The sequence below is a fragment of the Garra rufa genome, chromosome 3 (assembly GCF_049309525.1).
Source record: "Garra rufa chromosome 3, GarRuf1.0, whole genome shotgun sequence".
NCBI classification, from domain to species: Eukaryota; Metazoa; Chordata; class Actinopteri; order Cypriniformes; family Cyprinidae; genus Garra; species Garra rufa.
In genome coordinates, this window is record NC_133363.1 from 56,253,390 (window position 1) to 56,275,787 (window position 22,398).

At 34.4% G+C, this 22,398-nt stretch overlaps 1 protein-coding gene across 1 annotated transcript in view; it reads left to right on the top strand.

Annotated features, from left to right (window-relative positions):
• Positions 1–22,398, top strand: part of LOC141331670 (NT-3 growth factor receptor-like) — a 178,817-nt gene that overhangs the window by 9,353 nt on the left and 147,066 nt on the right. Inside the window, exon 2 of the mRNA XM_073836708.1 lies at positions 18,337–18,411. Coding sequence (XP_073692809.1) covers positions 18,337–18,411 — 75 coding nt within the window. The remainder of the gene's footprint in view (positions 1–18,336; positions 18,412–22,398) is intronic.

Sequence of the window (22,398 nt, forward strand, 5' to 3'; positions counted from 1 at the left end):
ATTATATATTACATTTTATATTATATATGAAATTATATTTTGTTGTATTTTACCATCTTTCGTTATATATATTTAAAACAAAAAATTATAGACCACAGTTACGTTGTTTGTATTCTGAATATATACATATTATGCTGGACCACAAAATCAGTAATAATGGTAATTTTTTTTTTAAATTGAGATTTATATGAAAGCTGAAAATAAGCTTTCCATTGATGTATGTTTTTTAGGACAATATTTGGCTGAGATACAACTATTTGAAAACTGGAATTTGAGGGTGCAAAAAAATCAAAATACTGAGAAAAAAATCTTTAAAGTTGTCCAAATGAAGTTCTCAGTAATGCATATTGCTAATCAAAAATTAAGTTTTGATATATTTACAATAGAAAATTTACAATATATTTTCATTGAACATGATCTTTACTTAATATCCTAATGATTTTTGGCATAAAAGAAAAAAGTATAATTTTGACCCATACAATGTATTGTTGACTATTGCCACAAATATACCTGTGCTACTTATGACTGGTTTTGTGGTACAGGGTCATATATATATAATTTGACTGCATTGCCTTCACTGGTAAGGACACGAGTGATGTGGCCTTAAAAGTTAAAAATAAAGCATCTTGGGAGGCATCATTATTATCTATCTACCTGTTGGAACAGCCTTTGTGTCAGTAGCATGCCTGTGGTGTCTTAAAGTGCCGTCTTGGTAGGCAGCTCACTAGATTTACAGAGCCATTGTGGCACTTTATGGCATCTGACCATTTTTTTCTGTGTTTTTATGGTGGATTTAAAATGTTTTATCTTTTATTCTGATTTGAAACCAATTATAGAACCTCCCTGGTTGGCCACACGGTTAGTTAGGCTTGGCACAATGTTTCGATTGTTATTTTACAGCCAACAATGGGGTCATTAATGTTAAAAGCACCCATTTTTGGGCGAAAACCTTTGAAATAAGTCATTTAGCTGTTGATTACAGTATCTTTGTATGTGTTTCCCCTTCGATTCAGCTTAAAAGGATCAGCGTAAGCAGGCGTAATGAAAAAAAAGGATCAAATCTTACAGAAAGCTGCTTTTATGTCTCCCAGAGGGACCACAAAGGAAACGCAACACTTCCGAACCACAGTCGGGCTGCGTGATTTCTCACAATGCATATCCGTCCTTACTTTATTTGAATCAGAATGCAGTTAGTTAGCACTTGTCGTAAGCGTGGGGAACTAGAGGAAGTTAGTGTACACTTGTGTGTGAACACACACTATGTTTGCTGTCCCAGCCGGTGGGCTGCAAATTATGATCAACAGCATGTATGTACCCAGACCCCAGATGGGATGTGCTTTAAACACACTTTATTTTCACAGCCGAAAGTTTCCCAGATTTGCATGCTGTATGGCGCTTTGGGCTGCTTGCCAGTACAAAAGAGAACAGTGATCCAGTATTTTATTTAAAAGCTTCTCGTACAACAATGGGCTGCTAGAATTCTCATCAGGGGATATGCCATGTATTGCTCAACTCAAGACAAGACATATTGAGTGCACAAAAGAAAGAGCTACATGATATAGTGCTAGAAGGCTTGTTGACAGCCGTACCTGCTCTGACGCCCTGCTGCTGATGTTTGGCACCATGGAATCAACAGCAAGTCATTGACAGCAGTGTTTTATTTGATTTTTTAATATGGTGCTGAGTGAAGATCTAAGGGTGAGACCCATCCAATAAAGACTGGAGTTTAAAGCAATATGGTATTTAAATGTAACCTGTCAACGAATTATTATATAACACCAAATCATTTTAAAATTATTGATTTGTTGGACTAAAGGTGTTTTTGAATGATTCATTTGAAGGAACAATTCAATGACTCACTCATAAAGAAACTCACTTGTTTAGTTTAGAATGAAACAATGGTTTTGAATAAATCATTTAAATCAGTGATTCAGTGACTCTCATAAATCATAGTTCTCTACAGCATCAGAAAGCTGAATAAATAAGCTTTTCATTGATGTATGGTTTGTATTGGACAATATTTGGCCAAGATACAACTATTTAAAAATTACTAATCAAAGTTTTGATATATTTGCGGTAGGAAATTTACAAAATATCTTAATGGAACACAATCTTTACTTAATATCCTAATGGTTTTTGGCATAAAAGAAAATGTGATCATTTTGACCTATACAATGTATTGTAAAAGTGTAAAAAAGAGTAGTATATCCATGAGGTCACAAATAAACATGATATCTGACTAATAGGTAAAAGTAATCAGATTATCATACTTTAAATATCCAAAAATGAAACTTTCAAAGTGCAAATCAAAATGACACTATCTTTTCATTAATAAACACAGCTTTTTATACTGTAATCCAAGGAAATGTGGGGCAGTGTTTCCAATTAGACAGAACAGAAAGAGCAGTTAACATGAACATATCTCTTAAACGTACAAAGAAAGCGTTCTACATGATTTGTGTACTCTCAGAAAAGAAATTTCTAACGAGAGAGACTATATAACTTAAATTTTAAAGGGTTGTGCAATGTGCGATAATGGATGCAATTTCATTTGTTTTGCCCCTGAAGGAATCAGTGTTTTGAATGAATCGCTTTGCTGAACAACTCAAAGACTCGCTCATGAAGACAGTCACTTGTCGCCACCTACTGTTGTATGAATGCAAACTGCAAAAGGAATCACTAAAATGTCCACCACTAATGCAGATACTGACAGTCTGTGTTGCAATTTTTAATTTGCACTTACAGATAGGGATGTAACGATAAAAAAATCTCACAATACAATAATAATCGCGATATGAAGTCCACAATATGATATTAATTGCGATATTATAAAAAAAAAAAAATAAAGAATTTGAAAATTTTACATTTTGTACATTTTAAAGTTAAATTCTTCTATCTAATGCACTTTGAGAGTATAAAATGAAGAGCTCCAACCCATGTTCTTAACTAAGAAAACTTAAGTCAGAAAAAAGACTTGTACCTGAACTTTAAACGGGGGCTCTTTTTATTTGTGATATACTGTCTCAGTCTAAATTATATTCAAACTGGTGTTTTAGGAAGCCAAACAAATTTAAATATAATAACAATAATAACAACAACAACATTTAAACCGATAGCTACCAACAATTCATACTGCACTTTTAAGCTTTTATTTTGAGAGAAACGGCAGGAAACTTCAGTGAAAACAGGCTTACAAAAACACATTAAATCACTACAAATCTAGTCAAATGCTGTAATCATCTGTCGCGAAAATAAAGCATTAACTGGTGGCTGTTGCACTCCCTAAACTCATAGTACTTGCAATAAATGAGTTTACTACATTAATTCACTGTGAACGTAGCCGTTTTGAGGCACAGAAAACACCGGATCACAAGCTGATCGTCTGTAAATGCTGAATGTAAAAGTTCATATCTGTAACTAGGGATGTTAACGATATTGTCTCGATATTGTCATGGTCACATGATGATATGAAACAATAGGTCTTCCGGACAAATAGTGTAGTTTTTAAAATATATTTAATCACAGTTTATTATAGTGAAGAATTAACATGCAGCGAAAACAGACTTGATAAAGGGATTAAGTCATATTGTACTTTTGGTTTTAGTTTGTTTGACAGATACTGTGTCAAATAACATATAATAAACTGTGTTTAAATATATTTTAAAAACTACACTTTTTGTCCAAAAGACCTATTGTTTTATATCATCATGTGACCATGACAATATCGAGACAATATCGTTAACATCCCTAGTTACAGATATGAACTTCTACAAGCATATACAGTTAAAGAGATAAATCCCTCAAAAATAAAAAAAAATTCTGCCATTAATTACTCACTCTCATGTCGTTCCAAACCTGTAAGACCTTCATCATCTTCAGTTCACAAATTAAGATATTTTTGATTAAATCTGAGAGCTTTCAACAACTATGTTCAAAGCCCAGAAAGGTAGTAAAAACATTGTTAAAATAGTTCATGTGACATCAGTAGTTCAACCGTGATGTTATGAAGCTACTAGAATACTTGTTGTGTGCAAAAAGGAAACAAAAGCGACTTTAATTTAACAGTTTCTTCTGTTCCGTGTAGAGTATCATGAGAGTATCACAATGCGTGCGTGTGGAGCTGTTGCTGCAGGAGCTGGCGTTTTGATGTAGAAATTGTTCAATAAAGTCATTATTTTTGTTTTCTTTGCGGACAAAAAAAATCCTCGTAGCTTCATAAAATGATGGTTAAACCACTGATGTCACATGGACTATTTTAACTATGTCCTTACTACTTTTCTGTGCCTTTAACATGGTAGTTCTCTTGCTCTCTGTGCAGGGTCAGAAAACTCTCTGATTTCATCAGAAATATCTTAATTCGTGTTTCGACGATGAACAAGGGTTTGGAACCACATGAGGGTGAATAATTAATGACAGAGTTTTCATTTTTGGACGAACTATCCCTTAGAAACTGTGTGTTTTATAATAAGAAAAATATGAGTTGTCAGCCTTAAAGCCATACTCTAGTTACTAAAAAAGCAGAAGATGCACAAAAACCATCTTCTCTCATCCTTGTCCTCATTTATGTTAAATTAGCTGGACAGATTTTTACAATTAAAGTTTTGCATTTGTACATTACAAATTCTAAGCTGTTGGGTCCCTAGGAAATTCTTTGCGTCCTGTGTTGAGCTTTGGATCTGGTGAAACATGAAGCAATATTAGTAATGTAATTCAGTGCAATAAGGCAGTGCTCATTATACATATTACCCCCCAGCACACAGACACAGACTTAATCTCCCCCTCACAAATACTCAACATAATGGAGGAAATATGCCAAGAAAACCTATAAAACTCATTTACCCCTAAACAACAATTCTTTCAGTCCAGTTTGTGACTGCAATCTTGTTACCTAGTGAGGGCACCACAGCAGACAGCCTCACCTGTCTGTTCAAAGACAGTGGAAACAGGTTCTGCCTCTCTGTTTCTGTCTCTTCTCTGCTGTGCTCACTGCCACTGTCTCCTGTGTCACACTCTCTGCTTCCCAATGACTTCCTGTCCTGTCAGCTTCTTCCTCACCTTGCCTTCCATTGCCTTAGAGTAAGCTGTTGCCTTCTTGCAAAGATGTACACAGTATAGATACACTAATTTCAAAAATGAACACTTTAATTTAGCAAGGATGCATTAAATGTATTGAGAATATCATTGTTTCCTTAAAAATATTAAGGGAGAATTTCACTTCCAGAGCAAAAATTTACAAATAATGTACTGACCCCCTTGTCATCCAAGATGTTATGTCTTTCTTTCTTCAGTCGTAAAGAAATTATGTTTTTTGAAGAAAACATTTCAGGATTTTTCTTCATATAGTGGACTTCTATGGTGCCCCGAGTTTGAGCTTCCAAAATGCAGTTTAAATGCAGCTTTAAACGATCCCAAATGTGGCTGTAAACAATCCCAGCCGAGGAAGAAGGGTCTTATCTAGTGAAACGATTAGTTATTTTAAAAAAATACGTCTTGCTCTGCCTGAACTGTTTTTTTTTCAGTTAACTTATGTTGAAAAACTGCCATCTTTTTTCTTCCCCAACTTCAAAAATCATCCTACATCACTGTTTTACCTTTTTTGTACAGGTGTTTTATCTTTTTTGCATGTTCACTTTGCAAACACTGGGTCGGTACTTCTGCAGCGATGTAGGATGATTTTGAAGTGATTTTTGAAGTTGAGGGAGAAAATGAGACGGAGTTTTCCGACCTACACTAACTGATTTGAACTAGAGATGCACAGACTACTCATGCACATCGCAGAGAGAGACAAGATGAGCATTTGAGGTTAAAAAGTATATAAATTGTAATAAAAAAAGAAAAAAAATTACCAATTGTTTTGCTAGATAAGACCCTTCTTCCTTGGCTGGGATCGTTTACAGATGCATTTGGGATCGTTTAAAACTGCATTTAAACAGCATTTTGAAAATTCAAACTCGGGGCACTATAGAAGTCCATTATATGGAGAAAAATCCTGAAATGTTTTCCTCAAAAAACATAATTTCTTTACGACTGAAGAAAGAAAGACATAACATCTTAGATGACAAGAGGGTGAGTACATTATCTGTAAATTTTTGTTCTGCAAGTGAACTTCTCCTATAAATTTTCAACAGTTATACTAATAAGAAATGCTTCTTCAGTAGCAAATCAGCATATTGGAATGATTTCTGAAAGATCATGTGAGAATCAAGACTGGAATATTTGACAAAATATATTAAATTCAGCTTTGCAATCACAGGAATCAATTGCATTTCAACATATCAACAGAAAATAATTATTTGTAGTTGTAATAATATTTTACTGTATTTAAAAATGCAGCCTTGGTGAGCACACGTTTTTATAAACATCAACACCAACATCAAATTTTTGAACGGTGGTGTATTATATATATGCTTTTAACAAAATGCAAAACATAATAGCAGATGTTATATGTATAATGTGAAAAATATTCATTTTAACTCCGTAGCCAGACATGCTGCTGAGTCGATGACCATCGCTGTGTTTTCTTGATATGTTCCCCTCACCAGAGAGCAAAATTTGGGCCTGTTTTTCCCTGATAAGTGCAGGAAATCAGAATCCCCTGCTATTCTGTGTTAAGGAAGTCATCTCGTGCAGGTTTTCCAAACAAGTGCTCACTGCAGCCTTTGGCATTGCAAGTGACATTGGCGTCCCAACACCAGAAAGATATTGGCGTCCGTGCCACTATTGCTGCTCTGTCTAATGCTCTCTGCCTCATGGGACCTAATTATGCTCATTTTCATTTTGGCTGAAGCTCAGGAGTGGATGGAGGGTAGAGATGTGCAGAATGTAGATACAGCTTAGAAGGGGTTTTGTTGTGCCTATATTTAGACTGCCAGTTCTGGCCATGGACCATGAAGCTGCGATGCATTGCACACAGTTAATCTGAGGCACACTGATACACAGCCTAAATGCAGGCCTGCCTAGATGCGGGTAGTTTGGGAAAGTAAAGTCTTACATGCATTAGCTTCGATAATATGCCAGCAGCACTTTGGATCAGAAATACTTAATATGAAGGAAATCTCCTTTGAGAATGTGTAATTGCTTTTTTCGCTGGTCAGAGTCTGAGATTTTAGAACACTTTTGGAATAAGAATAGAGTAGTTCACCACAAAACTAACATTTTTGACTTACCTTTATGTCATTTAGAATCTGTACAACCTAGTTTTTTTCTTCCATGGAAAATTAAATGAAAAAGTATTTTTTACACATTTCCACAGTTACAAAAAACAGGGAAACATTAAAATAGGATACCATTTAGGTCCAGTCATATAGGTTTGGAATGGCTTAACAGTGAGTAAAGAGTACAGATAATTTACCCAAAAAGAAAAGTATGTCTAACGGAACAGTTAAGCCAAAATAAAATAAAAAATAAAATGTACTTACCCTCAGGATTTCCGAGATGTAGATTAATATATATATATAAATATATATATATATCTATCTATCTATCTATATATATATATATATATATATATATATATATATATATTTAATCAGAATAGATTTGGAGAATCTATCATTATATCACTTGCTGTGAACGGGTGCCATCAGAGTCCAAACGCCTGATAAATAAATAATTCACAAGTAATCCACACAACTCCAGGCCATCAATTACTGTCTTGTGAAGTGAAGTGAAAAGCTGTTTGTAAAAAACAGATTTATTATTAATACGTCTTCAACTTCAAACTAGTGTTTCGGTCTAAAATACAAGTCCTGTGTCAATAATATTGCTTTCTCTCTGAATCAGGAGAGAAATATGCATAGATCAAGTTTATTTTGGCCAATAGTGATGGATTAAGTCAGATTAAAATGGCTTACTTATGGATTTGTTTGTTAAAAATAGATGTTATTTGATGGACTGGAGTCTTGTGGATTATTTTATTGTTTTTTATCAGCTCTCTTTCTGACGGCACCCATTCACAGCAGAGTATATCCATTGGTGAGCAAGTGATGAAATGATAATTTTCTCCAAATCTGTTCCGATGAAGAAACAAACTCATCTACAGCTTTGATGGTCTGAGGGTGAGTACATTTACATTTTGGGATTTTTTTTAGTGATGGAGCTTTTATCATAACAGCAAGAGTCAGACAGATCTTAAATGCAGATTTACAATCATATTTATGTTGTCTTTAAACTGACCACGTCTTTTAAGAGCTCGTTTTTTTTTAAGGTGTAAAAATCTGTTCTAAATAAATGACATAAACACATTTATTTTTTTCTGTGAGAAAATGACAATAAATGAAGATGCCAAGAATGTGGAAAGGCTTTGCTGATAGGTGTAGTTAACAGGGAGACATCTGCACGTTTTGAAAGGTCACTGCTAATATGGAGACAGTTTAATTGCCCTGTGTATATACTAGAGGTGAGACATTATCGTGACTTTACCTCTATTGAACACCTTTTTCTGAGGAAGTCGGCCCAATTGATCAGAAAGCTCAATATTTCAATACTTTTAGAAGCCTAAAGTGAGCAAAGCAGTCAATACACATTTCACTCATTTCCAGTTTTCTAGCCTCAGCTACTGATGCACTGTCTCATCTAGTCTTTACAATGCATCTGCCTAACCAGTATTGTGGAGGATCATTTATTTGTATATTTTGATAATATTATTAACATTTATAAGTATTTAAAATATAGGCTTGTTAAGTCTTAAAGAACACCTATTATGCCCCTTTTGACAAGATGTAATAAAAGTCTCAGGTGTCTCCAGAATGTGTCTGTGAAGTTTTAGCTCAAAATACACCACAGATCATTTATTATATAATTTTGAAAATGCCTATTTTAAGTAAAAGCAGTGCCCTTACAGCTTGTACATCAAATACTCTGCTAAAATCATCTGTTTGGTTTTGAATATCACGTTGGTTGCGCTAAAATCATATGTTTTAAACCTTCTGATATTGGGTTTTCTGAGCGCACGTCATGCAAGTACTAAAATAAGTTCTCTTTCATGTCTTACTGCGCTTAAACTGTCAAATACACACAAGGTTACAAAAACAGTCAGTTATGTCTGTGAAGGTAAACAAACAGCTGGGAAACAAATAGCATGTTTATATTAGATCTGTGTAGTAAGTGACAGCAGTGTAATATACAGTACTGCTGCTCTACGCTATTAATATATAACCCAAGCAATAAAATAAAAACAGAAAATCATTCACTGCTCTGGACTGAATAATGTCTGAACCTCTAATAAGAAGACATTTATTTTTTGATATATATTAGTTTTACAGTTTTAATATATTTACAGTAGAAAATTTACAAAATATCTTCATGGAACATGATCTTTACTTAATATCTTGGGGATTTTTGGCATGAAAGACAAATCTATCATTTTGACCCAAACAATGTATTTTTGACTATTACTACAAACATACCCGCACTACTTATGACTGTTTTTGTGGTCCAAGGTCACATTTATGTTCAAACAACATATAAAAGTAAATTTTTATAACTAAAATATATTTTAATCTGAGCCATGCAACAAAACACTAGAATAAAAAATATAGTAGGCCTACATAATACAAGGAGTCGAGTCATTTCAGTGAGTCATTTTTGTGAGTCATTTTTGTGAAACTGTTTATTTACATAAACCATCCAAACTAAATGATTCACTATAATGACTCAGACTTTCTATAACTCAGATAAATCAGAGAACACTTGAGTGTTTACTTTGCATTTAGTTCATCCATTTTCTTCAGTTTGACTCATTGTGGCCCATTTGTGCACCTGTTATGAACATCAGCTGTTCATATCCCACCGTCACAGCAATGTGCACAGAAAAATTATTCAATTTGCAATTTTAACTCTAAATCTAACATACAGAGTATTTATAAGGCTATATATTTATGTTTATGCAAGTGGTGGTTCATCTTGTCTTTAATACACTGCAAGAAAACCATATAGGTTTATCCACCTTTTATTTACCCCACTTCATCTCTGCTGTGCATCTTCTGAATCTCTTTTCTATCAAAGTTCATAAAGTTTCCTTACACAGTTTCAGTTTGCATGTAAATAATTTTTTATAAAGGGGTCATATGATGCAGTTTCTTGTTTTCATTAGTCTTTGGAGTGTTACAAGCTGTTTGTGCATAGATAAGATCTGTAAAGTTGCAAAGCTTAAAGTCTCAAAACCAAAAATAAAAATAAAAGTTAAGACTGACTCTGGGGTGAGTAGATTAGCGTAACACCGCCCATATGTATATGAAAAGAAAGAAGGCGTAACTTTTACGGGCTGTAGCATTGTTGCAGCCGCCATGTTGTGGAGATGCAGTGTGTTTCATTGCAAAAGTGAAAGTACTTTGTTTAGCCTTCCAACTGAGGACACAACTAAATCAGTGGTTAAGTTATATTTACAAAACTGTTCTGGAAGAGTACAATGCAAATATTCGAGTAGGTCATGCACATTTCAAGGAGGACTTTTTCCTGAACCTGGGAGAGCATCTTACAATGCCAGCTGCACACAAAGGGTTAAGGCTATAAAGTGGGGCAATTCCAACATTGCAAGGACGGTCTGCTCTTCTGACTGATGGCCTGTAAGTACATTTCATGTTTAAGGAATTTAGTACTGACTATTAAAATGTAAGTTTTGAGCAGTGTAGAGTATAGTGCTAGTTGTTTTTCGTTCTACAATCGTAAATGTAGACATGGTGTTATGTTTACATGCCGAGACGCAATGCAAAGCAACACGTAAAAAGACAGTATAAGTCATTATAATTAGTAGTTATGACCCCACTGGATACAACATATGTCTCGTTTATAATGGGTTTTATTGTTTCGGTCTCATCGCGCTGAGAAACGGCATGGTAAGAGGCATAACATTTCCGTCACACGCTTGAGGTATTTGGCCAATCACAACGCACCGGATAGCTGGCCAATTAGAGAACACCTCAGTTTCCATCAACGATGAGTTTTGTAAAAATCAAAGTGTTTCAGAAAGGCGAGGCAGAGAGGAGCAACAATAATGTACAGTATGTGGAAATTTGGCCAATCACAATGCACCAAATAGCTGGCTAATCAGAGAACACCTCAGTTTCCATAAACGATGAGTTTTGTAAAAATCAAAGCGTTTCAGAACGGTGAGGCAGAGAGGAGCAACAATAATGTACAGTATGTGGAAATTCAGCCAATCACAATGCACCGGATAGCTGGCCAATCAGAGAACACCTCAGTTTCCATCAACGATAAGTTTTGTAAAAATCAAAGCGTTTCAGAAAGGTGAGGCAGAGAGGAGCAACAATAATGTACAGTATGTGGAAATTCACCCAATCACAACGTACCGGACAGCTGGCCAATCAGAGAACACCTCGGTTTCCATCAACGATGAGTTTTGTAAAAATCAAAGCGTTTTAGAAAGGTGGGGCAGAGAGGGGCAACAATAATGTACAGTATGTGGAAAATAATGTTTTTTTAACCTCAAACAAATACACAAAATAATGTTCTTTTTAGCAACATCAAATGACCACTTTAAAAAAAACAAAAACATTCTCTCTCTTTTTGGCATCAAGAGGTATCATGTAAACACATTCTTGTGATGTTGTTTTTACTTTTTTAGTTATTTTTGTAATGTGCTTCTTTTTGATGTTTCAAAATATGGGGCATGTTCAGGAGAGGTGTTCTACTAATTTTTCCTGGAAATCAGCCTGACAAAAAATTTATTTGGTGGCATACAGAATTAAACTGAGGGTGTAACTTTGCTCTGTTGACCATCCTGAACACCATTCAGTAGCAAACACCTATAGTATCCAGAACACACTAACAACATGCTGACAACCAGCCTGGGAGCCTTAGAAAGCACACAGCAGTGGCCTGGCAACCATCTACAAAACCCTAGCACTGGTACAGACAAACACCACTCACATTTTCTTAAGTAAATGTTTTCCCAAGAAAATGTAAATGCGACCGCTTGTAATTACAGCTGTTCTTCATTTAGAAAAAAAGATCCTGTATAATCCAACTGCCATGTAACAAATGCTAACAAACCTCAGAAGTGCTGTCTCACATAAGGCCACATATATTTCCAGCGTTTAAAATGCAAATCAGCATCCTGGCACCTACGAATGATTCATAGCTTGTTAGCGCTAAAGGTGAGGCATGTTGTATTTATACATTGGAAAAGTAAATCCTGGATTGAAACCTGAAATCAGCAACAGATGGAGGCCAGCTGTAATTTCACAGACTAGATCCATTAGAAATTAGGCATGTTGTACACCTGTCTCCGAGTAATTACATTTATTCAGATGTTATGTGGGTGTAAAAGGATCGCCAGTAAAGAATCGGTGAAGAGTAAAACAGTATGTTTACTAACTCAAGCAGTCATGCTGAAATGTGTTGTACCTTTCCACAGATAAGGTTCCTTGTTATTATTGTATTTGAAATCATTTCTTTGGTTGAATTCTTTATTCTGTATTCTTGGAATGCAAGTGCAAGATAATAGAAAGCCTTGGTTTCTGGCTTTTTAGGGTTCTTTACTTGAAGTCTGGCTCTGAGATGAAAAGGAAGGTGTCGATCAATGCCTGAAGAGCACACCTGAGACAATCTGTTTTATTAAACGTTCTCCCATTAAGCTATAGCTGTGATGCAGATCATTTAAACAAAGTCATTTATCATGCCTAGGCATGAGTTTTGGGAACAATAGAGAGAGAAGATTAGGGAGAAAACAGCCATGAACTTGCACACAGCCTGAGAGAGGTTTTTCATCAGAGGCTGAAATGAAATGTGCTCAGAGCCTTTGACTGATATTTGAATGATTCACATGGTTTAGGACGCACAGCTATGTAAACAGGGTTGCTCCAGTGCATCTGGATCACAACAACACCATCCAGTATAGATTTATGGATTTCTCCATTATAGATTTATAGATCCATTATAGATTTCTTTGCATTCAGCAAGCGATATCTGATTATTGAACAAAACAACATTTTATAGTCTTACTCACTAACTATTATGCAAGTCACTAAACTAGGGATCAGTTTCTTAAGTGTTGTTAGCAATATTGTGAATTATTAATATTATTTATAATTTGCCAATTTTATAAATGCATATTATAAAAAAATATTTTTTAAACGTTGTTATAGATTTCTCTGCATCCAGCGATGTCTGATTAATGAATAAAACATTCAGTGCAACTGCTTTGCATATTATGAAAATCACTCAACTATTAGGATACATTTGTTTTGAAATAAAACGAGGTGGGGGAAACTATTGTTTGCAATACTGGCAAATAGGAATATTATTCATCATTTAAACATTTTCTAAATGCATACATACTGTATATAAACAGTAATAGTTATTAATAGTATTGTTATAGGTTATATTGATTTCTAAACAAACTATTATTTTTGTTTTAAAGAGTCAGTCTAAATGATATATTATTTGTAAATCACTCAACTAAAAGAGATTAATTTGTTTAGTAGTAAAAAAAATAGTGAGAAAAATTATGTTTTATTATTATAATTATAATTGATATATTTTAGAATTTACAACTTGATAAACAATTTCATATATTTTATTTATTTTATAAATAATAAATTAGGGCTGTCAAATCAATTAACCGTGATTAATTGCATCCACAAAAGTTTGTTTACATAATTGTTGTTGTTTTTCAAAAAAAATTTTTTTTATTTAATTGCATTCTTGTTTTTTTGAGCAAAAAATAAATATCATATATTTGTCATACATAAGACACCCACTAAAATATCATTCAGTGTAACAATCCTGTCAGGCATATTTACAACAAAAATCAATGACATATTAAAAGATTAATTACTTTCACCCCAAATAGTAATTGTTATTCCACATTTTTTTAACATTTACCACTATCCTAGGTTTTGCCCATTTGTCAGTAAGAATTTTTTACTAAATTAAAACACCATAAAATTTAATATTCTTCCTTACTCTTTTATATATTTTAATATGTACAAGTCAGAATAAGCATGTTGTTTGAATTTTTGCATAAATATTGTGTTACGCTGAATGACAATGTAACATTATTTCAAGCAAATTTGGACATTTTATTCTCCAAAAATGTATTTAAAACCTTAAAAGTAAAAACTTTGCTTAAATTTATTGTGCTTTCTATGGACATGAAATCATGTAAATTTCTTTTGACATGGACATCTTAATGTCTTTAAAGATATACAAATATGTGTATGTATTTATATATTCACATATTCCCTGCGTTACATTTCACATTTGATGACAATTTCTTATTTTTTTTTTTTTCAGTTATGATCATTAGGCTTGTATGTTACATCTAATGTTATTAAATTAATTAAATTTCAGTTTAATGTGTGTTACCTTAATGTTGTTTAGTATTTAGTAGCCCAAAATTGTTTATATGTTAGTATTTACCTTCTCAGCTTGTGGATTAGCTTTGGCTGATCATGTGACTTTCTTATCACCGGTTTTTGGTGGTTTGGTGGTCAGAGTATTACAAAGGTATACTAAACATATTGCAGAACTCAATAGGTTGGTATATTAACATTATATCAGTTAATGAAATACGGGTTTTCAATGTAAATTTAAGCTAAATCCGTAAAACCTAAAATGCTGCTACTGTATTTTATTATGGTTAAATTCTGGGACCACATGTTTGTTTGTTTTTTTACAGTATAAAATATAATGTGTATACATACATACATGCATGCATATATATTAAATAAATTAGATTAATGTCAAACACATAAACTCTGTTCATTTATTACCACAATTCTGAATCACCACATGATGACTGACATCAAATCTGGGTCCAGAAGCAAAACCAGTAATCCTCGGCGGGTTTTAGGCATGGTTCAGTGGTGAGCTCAGTCAAAGCTCTTTGGGGAAATTAGTGACCTGAGGACGCTGTATAAAACCAATGGGCAGTAAAGTAGCAAGGCCTCTGCTGTATTACATTAACTGCAGTGCGACTCATTTGTAAAGTGTCACTCTCTCCCCTGCTGTAAACAGAAACATTAAATCTACCTGATGTACTGTGCTGGACTGTGCTTCTAGGGGCTTGTGGCATTGTCAGGGTGTGTGTGGATCTAGAGGCGTGTTTGCTTGTGTGTGTGCTTGTGTTCTGTCAGCGGCACATCTGTGATTTCTCCTGCTTGGAACACTTCTGTCCAGATTGTGTTTGTTTTAGCTGGCAGATAAGAAGCCTGTGGAATAGGAAATAAAGGCAGTGCCGCTGCATGCCCTGGCAATAGCTGAATTTAAATGCAAGCGTGTTTTCAAGCAGATTCTGACACTGATAATGGTGTTGCACTGACACGGTAGGGAAGAGCAGAGATAATTGTCATAATTTTAGTCTTTTTTCAATTGGATATACAGATTTATTCAAAAAGGATTTAGCATAAACGTGACTGAACTCGATTGACACCCCTTGACTTTTTTACCCCTTACCACAATTTAGTTTTGCATGTAATTGCCTTGTTTAAAATGATGTTTATTATTTCTTTAAATGTTCATATCACTTGATGTTTTGACATTTGGGCTGACAAAAAACCCAGGATGTTTTTCTTACATTGCTAGGTTATATAATGTGCTCTTTTATGCTTATCAGCATATTTTGTGCATGTAAACACAGTAATACTTATGGTAAGTTCTTTGAACAAACCTCTAGTATTAAACTTTAGCACATAATTCATCCAACACCGTTTGTGCTACGGAAATGAATGGTACGTCAAATCGTGTGGCTTGTTCAGGAGAGGTGTTTTATTACTTTTCCAAGAAACCGGACTGCAATTTTTTCCTAGTGGACAATAAATGGGAGGAAAAAATCCTGCAGACTTTTTCCTTTGCACTTGGATTTTTGAATTTATTTAGAAAATGTTCAGAAAAAATGATTTGTCGTTACTCATGTCACTTAAATCATACGCTATAGAACTAAAAATACACAAAGGACCAAGTTATACTTAGAAAACAAATGCAATTGAAAATGAAATGTAAATCTAATAGCAAAAGGAAAAACTCTATAATGTGAATGATTATATTTATAATACAGGGTACAACAGGGCTAAAGGCACACCCTAAGAAAAAAATGTGCTTTCACTGTGCCCAAAGTGTATGATTGCAGAAAAATATATACATTTGTATTAAACATTATGGAGCAACAGATTTTGTGTGAAAATAAATCCCACACATGGGGTAAAAGGCACACAGTATTGATACAAATACTTTAGCTAAAATAATGTTTTTTTTTTAAATAATGTATATAATAATAAAGTTAATACTTGATCAAAACAATCATTTTAGCAAAGTTTGTACTGTTTTCTGCTTATTTTGAAAGATAAAATAATTAATTTTTGTTCAATAAATATACTGTCATTAAAATATGTTATAATAAAACATATTTTAAAATAACAAAATCAAAGATTCTGAATGCATTGAAGGAGATCCCATAGTAATTTAATATAGATTTACAGTAGTAACAACACATGATATTTTTATTATATGATATTATTAATAGCATGTTTTTAAATATGATGGTTTCATTCTAAACATGGTGATAATCTTTAAGATGGACAACCAACATAATAAATGCTATTTACCATTTGAATCTAACAATGTCATGTCAACAAATAGAAAAGTCAGCCTTTTGTTAATTATCCTGTTAATTATTGTGCCTTTTAGCCCCATCAGCAGGGGTGCTTTTTTACACATTCTTTCGTTATTTAAAAACTGTTGTTTTAATTATCTTAAACAAAACAGAAAATCATGAAGAAGACCTTTGTCTCAAGATATATTCAAGAATTTTAGTGATTCTCATTTGCTATTTAAATCTACTATATTTTTTAAAAACATCAAATATTAGATCAAGTAAGCACAGAATCGACTTTGCACTGCTGCCCGCGATCGCGTCAAGCATCAGCCAAATTTACATGTGTATCTTGAAAAGCGGATGTTTTGGAAAGTGCTACGGCACATTTTTCTGCCATCTAGTGGTTTAGAGAAAAATAATATCAAAGGCGCTTTTTACCCCAGGGCGCCTTTAGCCCCTTCGTACCCTACACTACTGTTTAAAAGTTTGGTGTTGCATGGTGTTATGCTCACTAAGCCTGCATTTATGTGATAAAAAATACAGTAAAAACAGTACAATTGTGAAATATTATTACAATTTAAAGTAGCTGTTTTCTATTTGAATACATTTTAAAATGTAATTTATTCCTGTGATGCAAAGCTATATTTTCAGCATCATTACCCCAACCTCCAGTGTCAAGTGATCCTTCAGAAATCATTCTACTATGCTGATTTGCTGCTCAATAAACATTTATTATTATTCCTGATGTTAAAAGCGGCTGAGCTGCTTAATATTTTTGTGGAAACCAAACAATATTGAGACAAGATAGAGGTTTAAGCATAGACACGACTTTGCACTGCTGCCTGCGATCGCATCAAGCATCAGCCAAAATTGCATGTGTATCTTGAAAAGCGGATGTTTTGGAAAGTGCTACGGCACGTTTTTCTGCCATAGTGGTTTAGATATAATATCAAAAGCGCCTTTTACCCCAGGGTGCCTTTAGCACCGTTGTACCCTACACTACTGTTTGAAAGTTTGGTGTTGCTTGGTGTTATGCTCACAAAGCCTGCATTTATTTGATAAAAAATACAGTAAAAACTGTAAAATTGTGAAATATTAGAATTTAAAATAGCTGTTTTCTGTTTTAATATATTTAAAAATGTAATTTATTCTTGTGATGCAAAGCTGAATTTTCAGCATCATTACTCCAGTCTTCAGTGTCAAGTAATCATTCAGAAATCATGCTGATTTGCAGCTTAAGAAACATTTCATATTATTCTCAATGTTGAAAATGTATTGTGCACATATTGTGCTTTTTAATATTTTTGTGTAAACCAAACAATATTGAGGCAAGATGCACATGATATAGCTATAATGAGTGCACTGTGTGTTATATCACGGACCGTACATTTACTGCGCGCTACAGTGATCCCTGTTCTCCCATATTCAAGTTGACTTATGTCTGGTTGTTCTACACGGCATACATGATAATTATCTTTGTGCTCCCCACGTGCTCTATGCATTTGACCTTACAGTCTAGGGAGAAACAAATTGTTTTGCTAATTATTTCACGGTGTGGTTTGCAAGTGATCGCACCCTAAGGCCATCTGCCTAACCAACACACCAACGTTTCTGAGAGGAATGTTTCACAAGCGCTCGCTGAACTATGATACATTTTTCAAAACTCCAGGGACCATCCATTGGGTTCCTGCCCCGGCCATCAAGCGGAAAAACACATATCCCCTGCTTGAATAAATTGGTGGTAATGGTGCTGTTTTCAATATTTTCTCTTTCTTTTGTAGACACATAGAGAACTGGACAGGATTGCAGATTCTTAAGGATGTTGACATGGAACTGTACACGGGACTCCAGAGACTGTGAGTATTAAAAAAGTGGATCATATTCTGGTGGTACGATTTGGGGTGTTGAATGATTTCTTTAATCTCGGCGAAACATTGCTGACATTAGCTTAAGGGCTTGCTCATGTTTGTGCGATGTATTTCAGTTTTGTTTGTCAATGAGGATGTCAAAATTTGAGATGATTGATCACACATTCTGTGCTGTCAATCGTGACTAAAGTCCTGAGATCTATATCACAGAGTCTGACATACACAGTCTCCAGTGACATTTACCCAAGAGATTGCACTGGGGTTATATCAGACAATATGACAAGCAACAATTGTAAATGATGGCAAAAAATCACAATGTGTGCACTGGGTTTATACATTTATATTGTTATATTATTTACATTTTATTTTATTTTATTTGCTACAATTTTCATTGTCACATTATCCTTTCAGAAACATTCTAACATGCTGATTTGGTACTGAATAACATTTATTTGTGTGTTTGTTTGATATTATTATTATATTATGGTATTACTTGAAGTGTTAAAAAATTCAGATTTTTTTGATAAACAAAGTTTGAAAAACTGCATTTATTTAAAATAGAAATCTTTTGTAACTTTATAAATTCTTTACTTCAAAGTCTTACTCATTTTTAATTAATGTAATGCTTTCTTGTTGAATAAAAGTATACATTTTCTTTATAAAATAAAATATTAAATTTAAAAAAATCACCACAAAACATGTTAAAATGTTAGAACAATCATTTTTGCAACATAATAGTTTTGTGAACTTTTCTAAAAATTATTAGCTGTGCTCAATGCTGTCATTATCACACATAATAAAGAACAATTTAATTTCTCGAAAAAATCTGAGAGTGGGTTTATTAGGTACCAATACCAAACCAATACCAAACTGGTCATTATTTTTTTGTAATTGTAATATCTAATACAACTGAATAAAATAACAAGTTGCTCTATGACAAATCCATTCTTCATTTCAGAAAATATAATTAGTTTCAACATCAGTAAAAAATAGTTAAAAGTACATATATAAAAGTATATAGATGAAAAGGTCTAGTGGGAGGAAACCGACTAGACCATCTGTAGCGGATCCAGACCTCCCACAGAGTTTCATCACTCCCGGTTATGAGCTTCCCTTCACCTCTGTCAAACCCTCCCATCTTTCTCACCCCTTCGTCTCTTTATCGTATCCTCAAGACAGAGTTTCCCCCTCCACTCCCCCTTGATCTCTCAGTAAGGAAGCCAAGTGGACTATTCCCAGCTTCCCATTTGCATTTTTCTTATTAACATTGCTCTCTCTTCGGCTGATGATGGGCTCTCCTGGTTCCTCCCATGCCTGGAAACAGCTTTGACCTGCAGGCCACTAAATTACCCTCTGAGGTTCCACTAAAGGTCATCGGCTTCCGTGTGTTTTGAGCTCTGCGCTTCACATATTTTTTTTTTTTGAGCACAAACTCTGCAGATAGCAATGTTACATAACCAAACGCATGAATGCGGGACCTGTCTGTGGAGGTTTTCTGTGGAATAGTTTTGTTGAGTCATACAATATCTCAGCCCACCTGTGGGGTTTTGATGGGTAAGCTGGTAGTTTTGTGCACTGATGTTATCTATCTATCTATCTATCTATCTATCTATCTATCTATCTATCTATCTATCTATCTATCTATCTATCTATCTATCTATCTATCTATCTATCTATCTATCATCTACTAGGGGTTGAACGACTTCAGATTTTTGAAAGTCGACATTTACGTGATGAAAGTCGAGTCGACGTTGACTAATCGCTTATGACGTCATTATTGAACAAAAACACATAAACCTTGAGCTGAGACTCAAACACCTTGTGCACAGCTATGACACAGCACTGCCTACATGGCTTTTGTTCCTATAATACTTTGTTAATCAGTATGATCAGTAACTAATCGGTTATTTTGTCTTTGCGTCATTATATTTCTCACAGATTTCTACTCGTTCAAAATCAGCAGATAAAGTAGCACTGTAAAGATTACATTTATATAAAGTCATTAGTGAGAGAGCGATTGCATGTGTGAATTAATTCTACCTGGCAACGTCTCTCTACTAGCCTAATAATAAAGCTGTTTTAATTACTAAGAAATATATGCTAGAACTTTTCAGTTTCTAAGCTATATTAGCCAGAAATCATGGAACAGTGTTGACAATTCATTTCCCCACCGCGCTTTTGAATGATTGTGTGCACACGATCTGCACGTGATGTACGAGCGAGCTACTGTATGTAGCCTATGTGTGTACGTTACAACGCAGCAGTGCATTAGATTAGAATGACAATTACAACATGCTGTTTAAAACGTGCATTCTCCTGTTCAGTTTTAAACATCAAGATGGTATACTCACACGTGTTGTGGAGCACTTTTAGAGTATGCATTTATCTATTATTTTAGCCGTGTTCACAAAGCGTAAATGTCGACTTCAAAGACTTCTTATCCTGTTGCGCCCTCTATAGGACCAGCGACTAGTCGACGTCAAGCTTAAAGCGCATTAAAGTCGACTAGTCGAATAGATGATTAATCGGTGCAACCCCTACTATCTACCTATCTGTCTGTCTGTCTGTCTGTCTGTCTGTCTGTCTGTCTGTCTGTCTGTCTGTCTGTCGCTCTATCCATCTACCCATCCATCCATCCATCCATCCATCAATATACTATCTACAGCATATATTTATCTGTCTATCCATACAGTATACCTATCTCTCATCCATCTATTTATCCAACCATCAGTTCATCCGTCCATCCATCTGTTTATCTGTCTATCCATCCATCCATCCATCCATCCATCCATCCATCCATCCATCCATCCATTAATCTGTCTATATCCATCTATCCAACCATCCGTCCATCCATCTATCCAACTGTATATCTATCTGTCTATCCTCTATCTCTCCCATTCATTCATCTATCTATCCAACCATCTGTCTATTCACCCATACATCCATCCATCCAAATTCCTGTTTATCCATCTATCTATCTATCTATCTATCTATCTATCTATCTATCTATCTATCTATCTATCTATCTATCTATCTATCTATCTATCTATCTATCTATCTATCTATCTATCTATCTATCTATCTATCCAACCATCAGTCTATTCAGCCATCCATCGATCTATTTATCCATCCATCCATCCATCCATCCATCCATCCATCCATCCATCCATCCATCCATCCATCCATCTATCCAACCATCCATCCATCTATTCAACTGTCTATCTGTCTATCCTCTCTCTCCCATTCATTCATCTATTTATCCAACCATCTGTCTATTCATACATCCATACATCCAAATTTATCCATCTATTTATCTATCTGTCTATCCATTCATCCTTGCATCCATCCATCCATGCATCCATACATGTTTTTCCATCTATTTATCTATCTGTTTATCCATCTATCCATCTATCTGTTTATCCATCCATCCATCCATCCTCCATTTATCCATTAAACTGTCCATCCATCTATCTCTCCATGTCGATCCATTTTTCCATCCATCCTTCTGTTTCTCCATTCATCCACCCATCCATCTGTTTATCCATCCATCCATCCATCCATCAATCCATCCTCTGTTTATCCATCCATCCATCCATCCATCCATCCATCCATCCATGTTTCTATCTAGCTGCCATTTGTCTGCCCATTTATAAATTTATCTGTCCATCTATATATCCATCCATCTATCCCTATTTTTACACACTGTATCTATCTATGTGTCAATCCATCTAATCAAAGTCTTAAAGGAATAGTTCACCCAAAAATGAATATTCAGTCACCATTTACTTGTTTCAAACTTGTATGACCTAATTTCTTCAGTAGAGCACAAAATTCTGTTTATTTTGTTGCTGTGGAAATATTGTTTGTACCTAAAATAACTCTTCTGTGCACCACGGAATAAAGATGTCAAGCTGTTTTGGAAGGACATGAGTCTAAGTATAATGATTTTACTTACGAATTTCATTTTTGGGTGAA